Genomic DNA, 12,823 nt, shown 5'->3' with positions numbered 1-12,823 from the left:
TTTGAACTCAGGTCCTTCTGACTCCAGGACCGGTGCTCTATTCACTGGGCCACCTAGCCGCCCCAACACAGATTCTTTTCAAAAGTCATCAATCCATATAAAAAAAATACCATGCTACATACCTAGTCACTCACTTGCCTTTGTATGTACCTACCCATGTATCCACAGAGACTACAAGGAAGGGAAAAGAGAGGAGATTGAGAGTTTAGAGCTGAAGATGTAGAGTTGAAACAGCTGCACTCCCTTGATACTGCTCGTGAATCACCCTGGAAAAAGCATAAAGCACCAGGTCTACCCTAATGAGGAGGAATCTTCTCTAGAGCATAATAGATGCTCTAGAGAATTCTCACACCATAGCCCATTAAATCAAGACCATCTTTAAAGAACTAGGCCTCATTCAAAAGGCAAGTGTTCTGAAGAACCAGGGAGACTTGCTGGTGGGAAGGGAGAATTTGAGTTATTTTTCCACTCTTTTTCCCCCAACACTTCTTGCTCTATTAGTGGACCTTTCACAAGACTGAAATAAGCATTTTACTCCCTCTACAAGATCCCTGCTCTTTCTATGTCATTGGCTACTTCTCACAGTCTGTTCTATGTTTCTCATCTGAATTCTCATTACTACCTTTGAAATGCTTCCCAGGTGAGAAAACCAGATTTAGAAAAGAGGAAAGCAAAAGAAAAAGGGTTTACTTGAAGAGGGCGAGTTTCATCATGGGATGTGGTTTTAGCATCTTCAGCATTGTCTTTCACTGTAACATTCCATGTCTACCAAGTTGCTATCCCAGTTTCCTCCCTATAGCAATTGATCCTCACAGATGACTTTCATAGGAACTTTAATGTGGACACACCTAATCTAATATTTAGGTTCAAACAGTTGGAGGCACAAGTAGATGTGAGTTGCAGAATTATTCATGAGAAAAGACTTTTTGTTTTACTGGACTGAAACGTCAGTATTACTCAACACTGTGATGTGGAAAATAAGCAGAAGTCCATAGCAAGAGAACATATACTCTCACTTTGCTATTTCTTGGGTAGACTCTATCTATTGCATTGTGTACAGCTTGAGGGGACTACATTTAGGAAATATTTTGACAAGGTGGAACATATTTAGAGGTATACATACTATGATGGGGTATGGGTTTGTACCAATGCTATATGAGGACGATGAGATCTGAGAATATTTAACCTAGGAAAGAGACTTGTGGGAATAGAGAGGAAATGATAGCTTCTATCAAATATTTGAAGGACTATCATGTGGAAGAGAGAGGATGCTTTTTTAAAACTCAATCTTAGAGAGTAGAACTAGGATCAATAGACAAAAATTACAGAAAAGCTGATTTTTGTCCAATGTTGGTAAGGATTTTCTACAGTATCCAAAAGCAGAATTGTTTCATGAGATAGTGAGTTCTCCATAATTGCATTAATTTAATAACTCATTGGAGATTCTATAAAGGATGTTTCTATCCAGGTATAGATTGAAATAGATGTGTTATGAAGTATCATCAAATTGTGATAACCTATGGTTCTATAAATTTGTTCTGTTCTTTTTCCTCACATCAAATCAGAGAGATAGGGCAAGTTAGAAATTTACCTTCTCCTGGATCTACCTTTCTGATTCTACAGAGCCTTGATTCTGATCAAGCTAGGTTTAGACTGGTAGTAGGAAGAAATGGGGAAGGGAGTGGTGAGAACTGTCTCACAGAGGGGGCAAATCTAAGGCAGACCCAGGACCAGAACCCAGGATTTCTAATTTTCAGGAGTTTTTCTTACAATGCCCTATTCTCTCTCCATCCTTTTTACCCACTAAGAAGAATATGCTGAGTCATAATGTTGTGAGTCAGGATAATTAGATCTCATTAAGTTGAATTAATTGGGGATACTTTCAAATTGGAACCACAGAATATTTGTGAAGAAAGGCAATTTATTACTTTCTTTTTTTAACTTATGTCACCAATTTATTTTTAATTGTTATTGATAGCTTTTGAGGTTTTTTGACCCTCGTTTCACATTGTATTCTACCATTGCCTTTCTCTGCTCAGAGGACTATTCCTTAAAATGAATAATTTTTTTAAAAAAAGAATGGAGAATAACAGTCCAACAAAACTACCAATATAAAACAGAAAGTCTGAGATTATATTCAATATTTCACGCCTACTTCCCCAACTTCTGAAAAAAAAATAACAGAGAGATGTCTGCCTTCTCATATCTCTCCTTAGAGTCCAACTTAGTGAATGAGAAATTACAATTAATTAGAAAGACATAGGAAGGTAGATAGAAATTCTGGAGGAATTGGAGGAGATTCTGAGGAAAGTTTTCCAGAAGGTCTCAAGAGTCTGAATCTTGGTGGCACTGTTTTCTCTATCTAATTATTATGTCAAAATATAAACACTTCCCTTTTCCTTGACATAAATGATCCACCTGTATTATTTATAAAGTTATTAGTCCTAAATTTTGTCTCACAAAAGGTGAAAAGTGAGAGGGAGAGAAGAGAAACAGACAAAAGAGATAGAGGGACAAAGACAAATAAAGCCAAAAATAGGCAGAAAAAGGGAGATGGGGAGAAACAGGCAGATATTCAAAGAGACGGATTTTCTGAGAGAACTAAATAGCAGTTCAGCAATAAAAGAAAGAGGAAATTCCAGAAGTGTATGTTTGCATGAGAAAGATACTCTTTACTGAAATTTGCTGTTGTGTAATAGTGAATGTCAGAGAAAAAATGAGGAGCCCTGAGTGTGCATGCTCTTCCTGTGTAGTTAGAAAGGAAGCTATAGGGGAGAGAATAGAGTCAATAGCTCTCCACATTGGCCATGAGGTAATTGCATCATGACAGCTTGAAGAGCTAGGAGTAGGGTAGGTTGGCTACTGTCCTTGGTTCTCGAAGGGGACCAAAATGACGTCATTATGCTAGAATCAAGCTTCAATGTGTCCAACTATGGGTGTCAGACCAGTATGAACTTGGAATGCTCCACCACATATCAGACACAAATAGTCCATGTGAACATTTGGTATTTATTCTCTAAATTTGCACATCCTGCATTTTCTTTGAGTTATTTCAATTCTACTTTGCTCATAGAGCACAGCACCTTCTCTTACGTGGTCACGCCATGCTGAGTAATCCTGAGCCAGTGTCTCCCATGTCACACAATTCCAAAATTCTTAGAGAGACCTTGAGAGTGTCCTTATATTGCTTCTTGTGACCCTTGCCCTGTGTGAGTTCTCCATAAAATAATCTTTTTGGCAAGTGGACATTTTGCATTCAAACAACATGACCAGCCCATTGGAGTTGCGCTTTCTGAAGCAGAGTTTGAATGCTTGGCAGTTTAGTTTTAGAAAGGACCTCAGCATCTGCTATCTTATCCTGCCAAGTGATCTTCAGAATCTTCCTAAGACAATTCAAAGGGAAGCTATTAAGTTTCCCTGCAAGGTGCTGGTATACTGTCCAGGTTTCACAGGCATACAACAATGAGGTCAGCACAATGGATGTAGACCTTCAATTTGGTAGTCAGTCTAATACCTCTTCTCTCCTATACCTTCTTTTGGAGCCTCCCAAACACTAAGCTAGTTCTGGCAGTGCATGTGTCAACCTCATTCTCAATGTCTGCATCTCTGGAAAGTACAATACCAAGGTAAGTGAACTTATCCACAACATTCAGAACTTCTCCATTTGCTCTAACCAATGGTTCTACATATGGAGGGTGTGGTGGTGGCTGATGGAGTTTTCTTGGTATCAATTGCTAAGCCAAAATTAGCACAAACAGCAGAGAAATGAGTCATACTGTGTTATATGTCAGCTTCAGAAGCTGTGTTGATTGCACAATCTTCTGCAAACAGAAAAATATGCACCATCACTTCCTCCACTTTGGTCTTGGCTTGTAGCCTTTTCAAGTTGAAGAATTTACCATCAGTGCAGTAGCCGACCTTGATGAACTTCATCCTCGTAATGACAACATAGCTGAAAGCATCATGCTAAAAAGCATGGGAGCAAGCACACAGTCTTGTTTCACTCCATTGGTGGCTGGGAAAGCACGAGAGCATTGTCCATTATCTAGAACCCGGGCAATCCTGCTGTCATGAAACTGACATACATTGCTGATAACTTCTCTGGGAAACCAAATTTTGACATAATTTTCCATAAGCCTTCACAACTGACAGTATCAAAGGCCTTGGTCAGATCTACAAATGTTGTATACAGACCTCTGTTCTGCTCCTGGCAGCGTGGCTAAAAAATTATCCCCAAAGTCACAGGGACCTGGGTTCAAATCCTTCCACTGATTAGTGTAGGTAGGGTAGCAGAGAAGGCCTAGAGTAACCATGAATTTGTATGTAAATGGAATTTGTGAGCTTCCTCTTTGGAATTCTAGGTAATCTATCTATATCTGTATATATCTGCATTCATTGCTTAGCACAGTACCTGATATGTAGTATGCACTTAATAAGTATTTATTGATTGATTTCATTTGCATAAAGTTCAAAGGGTTTCGAAGTATTTGTATAGCATCTCAGAAATTACAAAGGGTAATGGGTGAGACTGAAATAAGTAAGTTAAAGTCTTTTGAAGGTATATTTGGAATTGAGTTCTGTTAGTATGCTAGCATGCTTGAATTGAATTTGTGACCTAACTTGATGGAAGAGTTGCTGAAGGACTGCTGAAGGTTAAATGTTGTCCTAATTTTCAGAAAAAGGGAAGATAGTAGGAAACGAAATCTATATAGGTCAGTGACAAATGGCAATTTGCTAATAAGATTCTAGAACATTTTATTAATTCCAGGTGTACAGATTCACAAGCTAACAGATTTTACTACTAAATAGCAGGAGAAAAAAAATACATACCTATGTGTATTCAGATTAAATTTAAATGAACTTTATGTAAAAATGCAGATTAAATTTTAAAGTGTTTAAGAACTGTCTTTCCAAAAAAAATATGTTTATGGCACAGACCTTTAATTTTAGTTTATATTTTTAACAGTTTCCTCATCACTTTTTTTTTTGCTTTTTGGAAGGGGAAGGTAGGGTAATTGGGGTTAAGTGACTCGCCCAAGGTCACACGGCTAGTTTTGTGTTAAGTGTCTGAGGCTGGATTTGAACTCAGGTCCTCCTGACTCCAGGGCCAGTGCTCTATTCACTGCCCCACCTACCTGCCCTTCCTCATCATTTCTTAAGTCTAGACAATCAACAAAATTATAAATTAATCCCTGATTTGTAGCATTTGCTGATTTCTGAAGTGTAACTGGTCACATTGAAAATGTAACAATTAACTCTTATGACCTGTCAAGAACTTACTCTAAAACATGTGTGTATATACACATGTACATCTATATGCATATGTGTATGCATACATACATACATATAGATATACTATATATAATAGTTGAAATACCCGCAAGAGTATTATAGAACATATATGAGATTGATTCTACATGTGTGCTATATGTGTATTATTAATCATATGGTTCATGAAAAAGCTCATCGTGATCACTTAGAGCCAACCTAGTTTCATTGAGAATAGATGGCATCAAATTAACTTCATTCACTTTTTGGAAATAGTAGTCAGTCTAGTAGATCAGAGGAATGCTGTAGATTAAATCTATTCATATCTCAGGAAAACACTTGAAAAAGTCTGTAGTGTATATACAGATTAAATGACTAGACAGATAAATCTGGAACTGTTTAAATGACTGGACACAAAATATGATTAATAATGAGTTGAGATCAATTTGGAGGGAGGATTTAAGTGGAGTGGTCAAGGATTTGTCCTTGATGTATCTGTACTAAAGGTGTCTTACCCTGGGCAGCACTTACAGCCCACTGTAACACTACTTACTGGATCCAGAACCAGATTAAAATGTAATTGGTAAACACATAATAATATAATAATAATAATATTATTATTAAATACATTTAATAATATAAAATAAAAATAATAAAATTTTATAATATAAAAAATAAATGAAAATATAATAGAACATAGATGTTATTAATATGTGGTTTCCTTAGTAAATAATGGCCGCAGGGACCCTTTTATATGGTTTAGTGTCCCCACCCCATTTCTATTTGTGGTTAACACCATTGGTCTACACTTTTCTACATTTTTATCAGTGACTTGGAAGATGACATACAGTTGATTTCGTTCTGATCAAATTTGCCAATGACACAGAGCAAAAAAGAAAGCTACCACATGAATGGCAGAAACAGGAAACCTATTTTGATAGGCCAGAATTACAAGTTAAGACTAATAAGAATAAATTTAATGGGAAGAAGTGCAAAATTCTGTATTTGGATTTAAAAAATCAACTTCACAAACCCAGTATGGAGAGGGTATGACACTATAAGTTTACACGGAAAAAAGTCTAGAGATCTTAGTGCCTATAAACTCAAAATTGGCAGAGCCATTCAGCAGACTTAGTAGCTAATACTATTCTAAGTGACATTAAGAAGAAGATTTATTTTCAGAATGAGGGGGAGTTGATATTCCAACTGCACCTTTTTCGTATTTAGGTCAGAGCATTGTGCCCAGATCCAGGTGCCACATTTTAGGAAGACATCAACCACTGTAGGCAGAATGACCAGCATGGTGAAAGAACGATAAAGAAATTATAATAGCAGGGGCCTTCCTTCTCCCTGAATCTGCAAGGCTTTTCTTCTCTGGCCAGAACATTTCTGTTTCAACCTCAGCTAGCACAGTTATCTTTTCCGGTGGATTTCCACCTATAGTATTGTACTCCCCAGAAGTGTTTATGTGCAGTGGCCTGATTCTTTCAGATTTAGTTAAGAAAGAGATTTCAATCAGAACAGGTGCAAGGTATTTAATAATTGCAAGAAGTAAAGGATACATAGCTACATCAACCAAGTACTGCCCTTAGGCTCCAGGATTTTCAACTCTGAATATGCAACATATTTGTCCAATTGAGAGTAGTGCCCATGATCCAGCCATTTCGTTTAAAAAAATTATTTGAAACCTGAAACCCCAAACGAGCATTTTCATATATACATCAGAACACAAGAGAATTTAATATGAATCCATCTAGTTCCATTTTACATTGCTTTATTTCTTTAGAAGTTCTTCTAGAAGTTCTCATATACACATATGAATGTATATCTATATATAATGCATTTGTACATATACACATGCCCTTGACTAGCACTGATCACTCTGGGAGGCTACTTTGAGCTGGCCCCGGAATAATTGTTGGAGAGTCCAGGATAATTTTTTTTGGAGTTTTGAGTGGTAGAAATTATTTTCTGTAGTTTCTTACTGGATTTCTTGATCATTTGTTTATTTATTCATATTTGCTGTGAAGTTTAGGGTTTTTGTGGAGTAGGTTGGTGAAAGCTGGCCTGCCTCTGGTTCAGGTAGCCATCTTGGCAATAAGTTCCCCCGAGTTATTTCCTTTTAAGATTCGTGTCCAGTACTTAAAATGACTTCTATATCATTAAGAGGGGTATGCTTCTTCCCCTCTTTGTTCTAGACTATCAGGTGGGAACATTCGTGAATCATTAGGTTTTGCTAATGCTAAATAGGATTGTTGCTACACACATATTGAAAATGTAATTGAGTATGGAAGCCACCTGCATGCAAGTTATCTAATTAAATGCAAAGGAATACACACAATCACACATATGGATAGGGACTAAATTTGTGATTTCTAAGTGAGGCAACTCTTTGCCAGTGAAAGTTCGTACCTTCAATGCATCCTTCTCTCTTTTCTATAATTTTATGGATTTGCTTAGAGCACTGAGAGGTTAAGGGTTACGGAACCGGCATATATCAAAAGTATGGCTGTGAAGGCAGGTCTTCCTATTTTAAAAAGCTAGCTTTCCAGCAATTGTATAAAGTACCTTGCTATCCTGCACATGCACACACATGCACCCAATACATATGAACATACACACCATACATATGCACGCATGTGTACATGCATATGTTCACAATATGGATGAAATGGTTTGTTTATCTATACATGTGTGTAAATGTATGTATAGATGGTGTACACAGATATGTGTAGATATACTTTCTACATACATGTAAACAATGTGCCAGATATTTATATAATATAAAAATGCCTTACACCTTTTATATAGAGAGATAATACATTAGAAGATAATTATTTAACAGAATACATAAAATTACATGGAAATGAGATTTTTCTACTAAATAGGAGTTAAGAGAAAAAATTAAAATGCCATCTATCATTCAATTGATCAACACAAATATTTATTAAATGTCTGCTGTGTGCTGGGCACTGTGCTATACAATTAGAAAGAACAAAATCTTTACTTGAAAAGAATTTACTTCATAATGGGGAAGACAACAAATACACATATAAGTATATGCAGAATAAATGTGTGAGAGAATAAATACAAATATATACAAAGTAGTTAACACACAAGGTAGTTTGGGAGTGAGGGTGCTGGTTGTTAAAGAAATCAGGAAAGACTTTCTGTAGGAGATGGTGCTTAAGCTACATCGTACAGGAAGAAAGAGACTGTGAAGCAGATGGATGGAGGGAGTGCACTCTACCTATGTGGTATGGCCAGTGAAAAGTCAGGGAGCTGAGGGATGGGATGTTGCATTGGAGGAACAGAGGTAAGGTCATTCTGGGAAGATTGCAAAGTGAAGAAGGGGGAGTAAAATTCAATGTTGATACAAAAATCGATTGTTGTTAGACTGTGTCATACTTTTTTAAAAACTAATTAAGAACTTTATATTTTATTCTATGGGCATTACCTGTAGGAAGGTACCGGCACTGATTAAGTAGGAGAGACACATAGTCAAATCTATGCTTAAGGAAAATCTTTTTTTTTTTTGCAAGTGTGTAGGATGGAATGGAACGGGATGACACTTGAGGTAGGAAAACTAGTTAGGAAGCTTTCGAAATAATCTAGGTGAGAAGAGATGAGGTTGTACTGTGTTTGTTAGTAGAGAAAAGCGATCAGCATCAAGAGATACTATATTGATATTGATAGGGATATTGATAGGTATTGATATGTCAAGAGATATTGATTGGGCAAGATATGGCAATTGATTCAATTTATTTGGTGATGGGGAGTGAAGAATCAAAGTTAATCTGGGTTAAGAACTTGGGGGAATGAAAAAGAGTGTATTTGACAGGAACAGGAAATTTTGGAAGAAGGGAAGGTTTGAGGGGAACTGGTTTAGTTTTGAGCATAGTAAGTTTAAGGACTTTAGGACAACCATTTTGGATTGCCCAATAGGCATTTGGCAATGTGGAACTGAAGCTCAGGAAAGAGACTGGGGCTAGATATATCAATATAGGCCTCATCTTCATAGAAAATAATTGAAGTCATTAGTGATGATGGGATTGTCAAGAGAGAATATATGGGGGGGGAAAGGGTAAAGTGTCATGGGTGGTAAGACTAAGATTTCTGTAAAATATAAGGAAGCATTTTCTAACACTTAGAACTGCCCATGAATAGAATGACTTGCTGGTGTGATAGTATACTGATTATCAGTGGATGTGATCAATGACTACTTATTAGTATGGCTTTTAATGGTTGGGTAGGAGATTGGACTTTGAAGATCCCTTTTAATATTAGGATTCTATGAATCTATAGGTTCCAGTCTTGTATCCAGTATCTCACTATTCTTCTAAGGGATCAGAAAACAAGATGAGGGACACCAACAAGACCTGGGTGACAGAATTCTTCCTTCTGGGACTTTCTGATGACCCTCAAACCCAGCTCCTACTCTTCATATTCTTTCTGATAGTCTACTTGGTTACTGCACTTGGAAACCTGCTCCTCATGTCCCTGGTTCTGATTGACTTGCAGCTCCATACATCCATGTACTTTTTCCTTTGCAACTTGTCTTTGGCTGACCTGTGCTTCTCTACTTGTATCGTTCCCCAAGCTCTTGCCCACATGTTGTCCAGGAGGAAGATAATTTCCTTCACAGGCTGTGCAGCACAGCTCCTTTTCTCCCTCTTTTTAGGATGTACAGAGTGTGCACTGTTAGCTGTGATGTCTTATGACCGGTACTTGGCAATCTGTGATCCCATGCACTATCCTCTCATCATGACATGGAGACTGTGTGGTCACTTGGCCTTGGGTTGCTGGGCCAGTGGTATTATAGTAACGTTGGTTGATACTACATTCACATTACGACTTCCTTACCAAGGAGATAACAAAATTGCTCATTTCTTTTGTGAGCCCCCAGCCCTCTTGGCCTTGGCATCTGCAGATGCCCATAGCTCACAGATGGCCATTTTCCTCATGGGAGTGGTGATTCTTGTTGCACCTGTGTCTCTGATCCTGGCATCCTATGGCTCCATTATTGCGACTGTTGTCAGGATGAAGACAACCTCAGGGAGACTCAAGGCCTTCTCCACCTGTGGCTCCCACCTCCTTGTGGTCATTATTTTTTATGGGTCAGCAATCATCAACTATATGACACCTAAATCCTCCAAGGAGCAGGGGAAACTGGTGTCTGTGTTCTATGCTGTGATAAACCCCATGCTTAATCCCCTCATCTACAGCCTGAGGAACAAGGATGTGAAGAGGGCATTCAAGAATGTAGCCCAAAGAAGGAAACTCTTCAGATCATGATTGTCTCACTGTCATTAAATGTAGCATTGTCTCTTCACTCCTGGGGTTGCTGTATCCCTTCCTACCCCATGAAAAAATGGCTTTTCAATTATGACTAGAGGATGTGAATACATGTTTATATTGCTTTGCAGTGAAACCTAGAATGTTTATGTGCTGTATGCTTATGTCTCAGGTATAGGGATGTGTTTATCATCCTAAGAACTAGATGAGAACTTTGTTAATGCACAGGATTTTAAAACAGAGTCCTATCAATGTGGAATTATAACAGCAGAAAGTTCTACTTTAGACTTTGGGAGACAGAACCAGGTATAGTATAATGATGCTTGGGAACAAAAAGAAGGGTCAGGCCTTTGGGAAGTTAGGAGGAAATCCACAAAAAAAGTTGGCCTGCTTTTACATTGTCTTGAGTAGAAATACAGTGTCTAAAATGGATAAGGCAATCATATCTTTATGCTTTGTTATGGTAAGACCACATCTGCCATGCTCTGTTCTATACTGGTTACATTACTTTTTCGTATTTTACCATTAGATTATGGTTTTGAAGCTGCCTAATTTCTGAAAATGTTATTCTACTTTCTTCTATTACCTGAATTATTTCTTATAACCAAAATTTTGAAGAAAAATAGTGATGAAACAAAATTAATTAAAAAACACAATTATGTCTAGTATTTCATGAAGTATTCCACACTGATAATCTGCTTTTGTAAAGAAGAAAGGAAATCCTATGTTTTATGCTCTTTTCTGACACCTAACTAGAGAATTATAATTACATAATTGCATTTTCTTGTCCTTTCCATCTATAGTACTGGTATTACTATGTATATTGTATTTTTCCTTCTTGCTTTAATCTACCTGATTTATGACCTCTTATGCTCCTCTGACTTTTAAAATTTGCTTTGAGATTTTTAATTAAAATCATTAATTTTTTCTCCCTCCATTCTCCCTTCTTTTATTTATTGGAAATGAAACATTTACAAATATGTCCACAAAGATTTTTCCCAGTCACCTATTTCCTTCTAATTTTTAATTGTATCATTTTGTTCATCCAAAAACTAAAAACTTCTTACTAGCTGTGTGACTTTGAGCAAGTTACTTAATCCCAATTGCCCTCCAAAAAGCAAAAAAATAAAAGAAATTTAAAAATTAAAACTTTAAAATTTTATAGAAATCAAATTGTCCCTTTTATTGTGGATGATTCCTTGTAACCCTTGTTTGGTCATAAATTCTATCTATAGCTCTAAAAAGCATATTTTTCCTTTTTCCTCTAATACATAATATGATCTTTATTTATCATGCATCTATTTGTAATTTGTCTTGGTATGTGATGTGAGATGTTGGTTTATACCTAGTTTCTTCCAGATTTATTTCCAGTTTTTCTAGAAGTTTTTGTCACATAGTAAGACTGTGCCCCAGGATCTGGGGGCTTTGTGTTTATCAAGCACTAGGTTAATTTGTTCATTTGCTACTATCTGTTCTGTATTTGCTATTTTCCACTGATCAACTCCTTCTGTCTCAGTTCCAAATTATTCTGATTATTGTTGTACAGTTTGATATATCATATTGTAGACTTCTTTCATTTCCACTTAAAAAAAATTATCCCTGGAGGATAATTATTTCCAAATTATTTATTTATTTTTAGTTTTCAACATTCATTTCCACAAGATTTTGAGCTACAAATTTCTCTCCCCGTCTTTCCACTACCCCCACTCCAAAATAGCGAGCCTATTAAATACCCCTTCCCCCAATCTGTTCTCTCTTATATTCTCCCCCATAACCCTCCAACTTTATAGTAGGGCAACATGGATTTCTATACCCCAGTGCCTGTGTGTCTTATTTCCCAGTTGCATGTAAAAAAAATTAACATCTGTGTTTGAAATTTTGAGTTCCAGTGTCTTTCCCTTCTTCCTTCTTCACCCACCCCCACTGGGAAGGCAAACAATTCAACATAGGTTGTGCATGTGTAGGTATGCAAAAAAAATTTCCAGAGTAGTTATATTGTGAAAGACTAACTACAATTTCCCCCATCCTATCCCCACCCCACTTCTTCTATTTTCTACTTTGACCCTGTCCCTTTTCAAAAGTGTTTGCTTATAACTATCCTCTTCCCCAATCTGTACTCCTTTCTATCATCTCCCCTCTTATCCCCTTCCCCCCTGCTTTCCTGTAGGGTAAGATACCCAACTGAGTGTGTATGTTATTCCCTCCTTAAGCCAAATTCAATGAGAGTAAGGTTGACCCATTCCTTTTCACCTTCCTGCTC

At 37.1% G+C, this 12,823-nt stretch overlaps 1 protein-coding gene across 1 annotated transcript; it reads left to right on the top strand.

Moving 5' to 3' along the window:
* Nucleotides 1-9,627: 9,627 nt before the first annotated feature.
* LOC138157301 (olfactory receptor 2D2-like) lies at nucleotides 9,628-10,563 on the top strand. The gene has a single exon (XM_069082830.1). The coding sequence runs from the start codon at nucleotides 9,628-9,630 to the stop codon at nucleotides 10,561-10,563; it is 936 nt and encodes a 311-aa protein (XP_068938931.1).
* The last annotated feature ends 2,260 nt before the right edge of the window (nucleotides 10,564-12,823 follow it).

This window comes from Petaurus breviceps, unplaced genomic scaffold (assembly GCF_028583685.1).
Source record: "Petaurus breviceps papuanus isolate PSGF00001 unplaced genomic scaffold, PetGlider_PUasm1.0 171, whole genome shotgun sequence".
NCBI lineage: Eukaryota > Metazoa > Chordata > Mammalia > Diprotodontia > Petauridae > Petaurus > Petaurus breviceps.
Note: the sequence above shows the minus strand (reverse complement) of the source record. Positions and strands in the feature narration are given on the sequence as shown.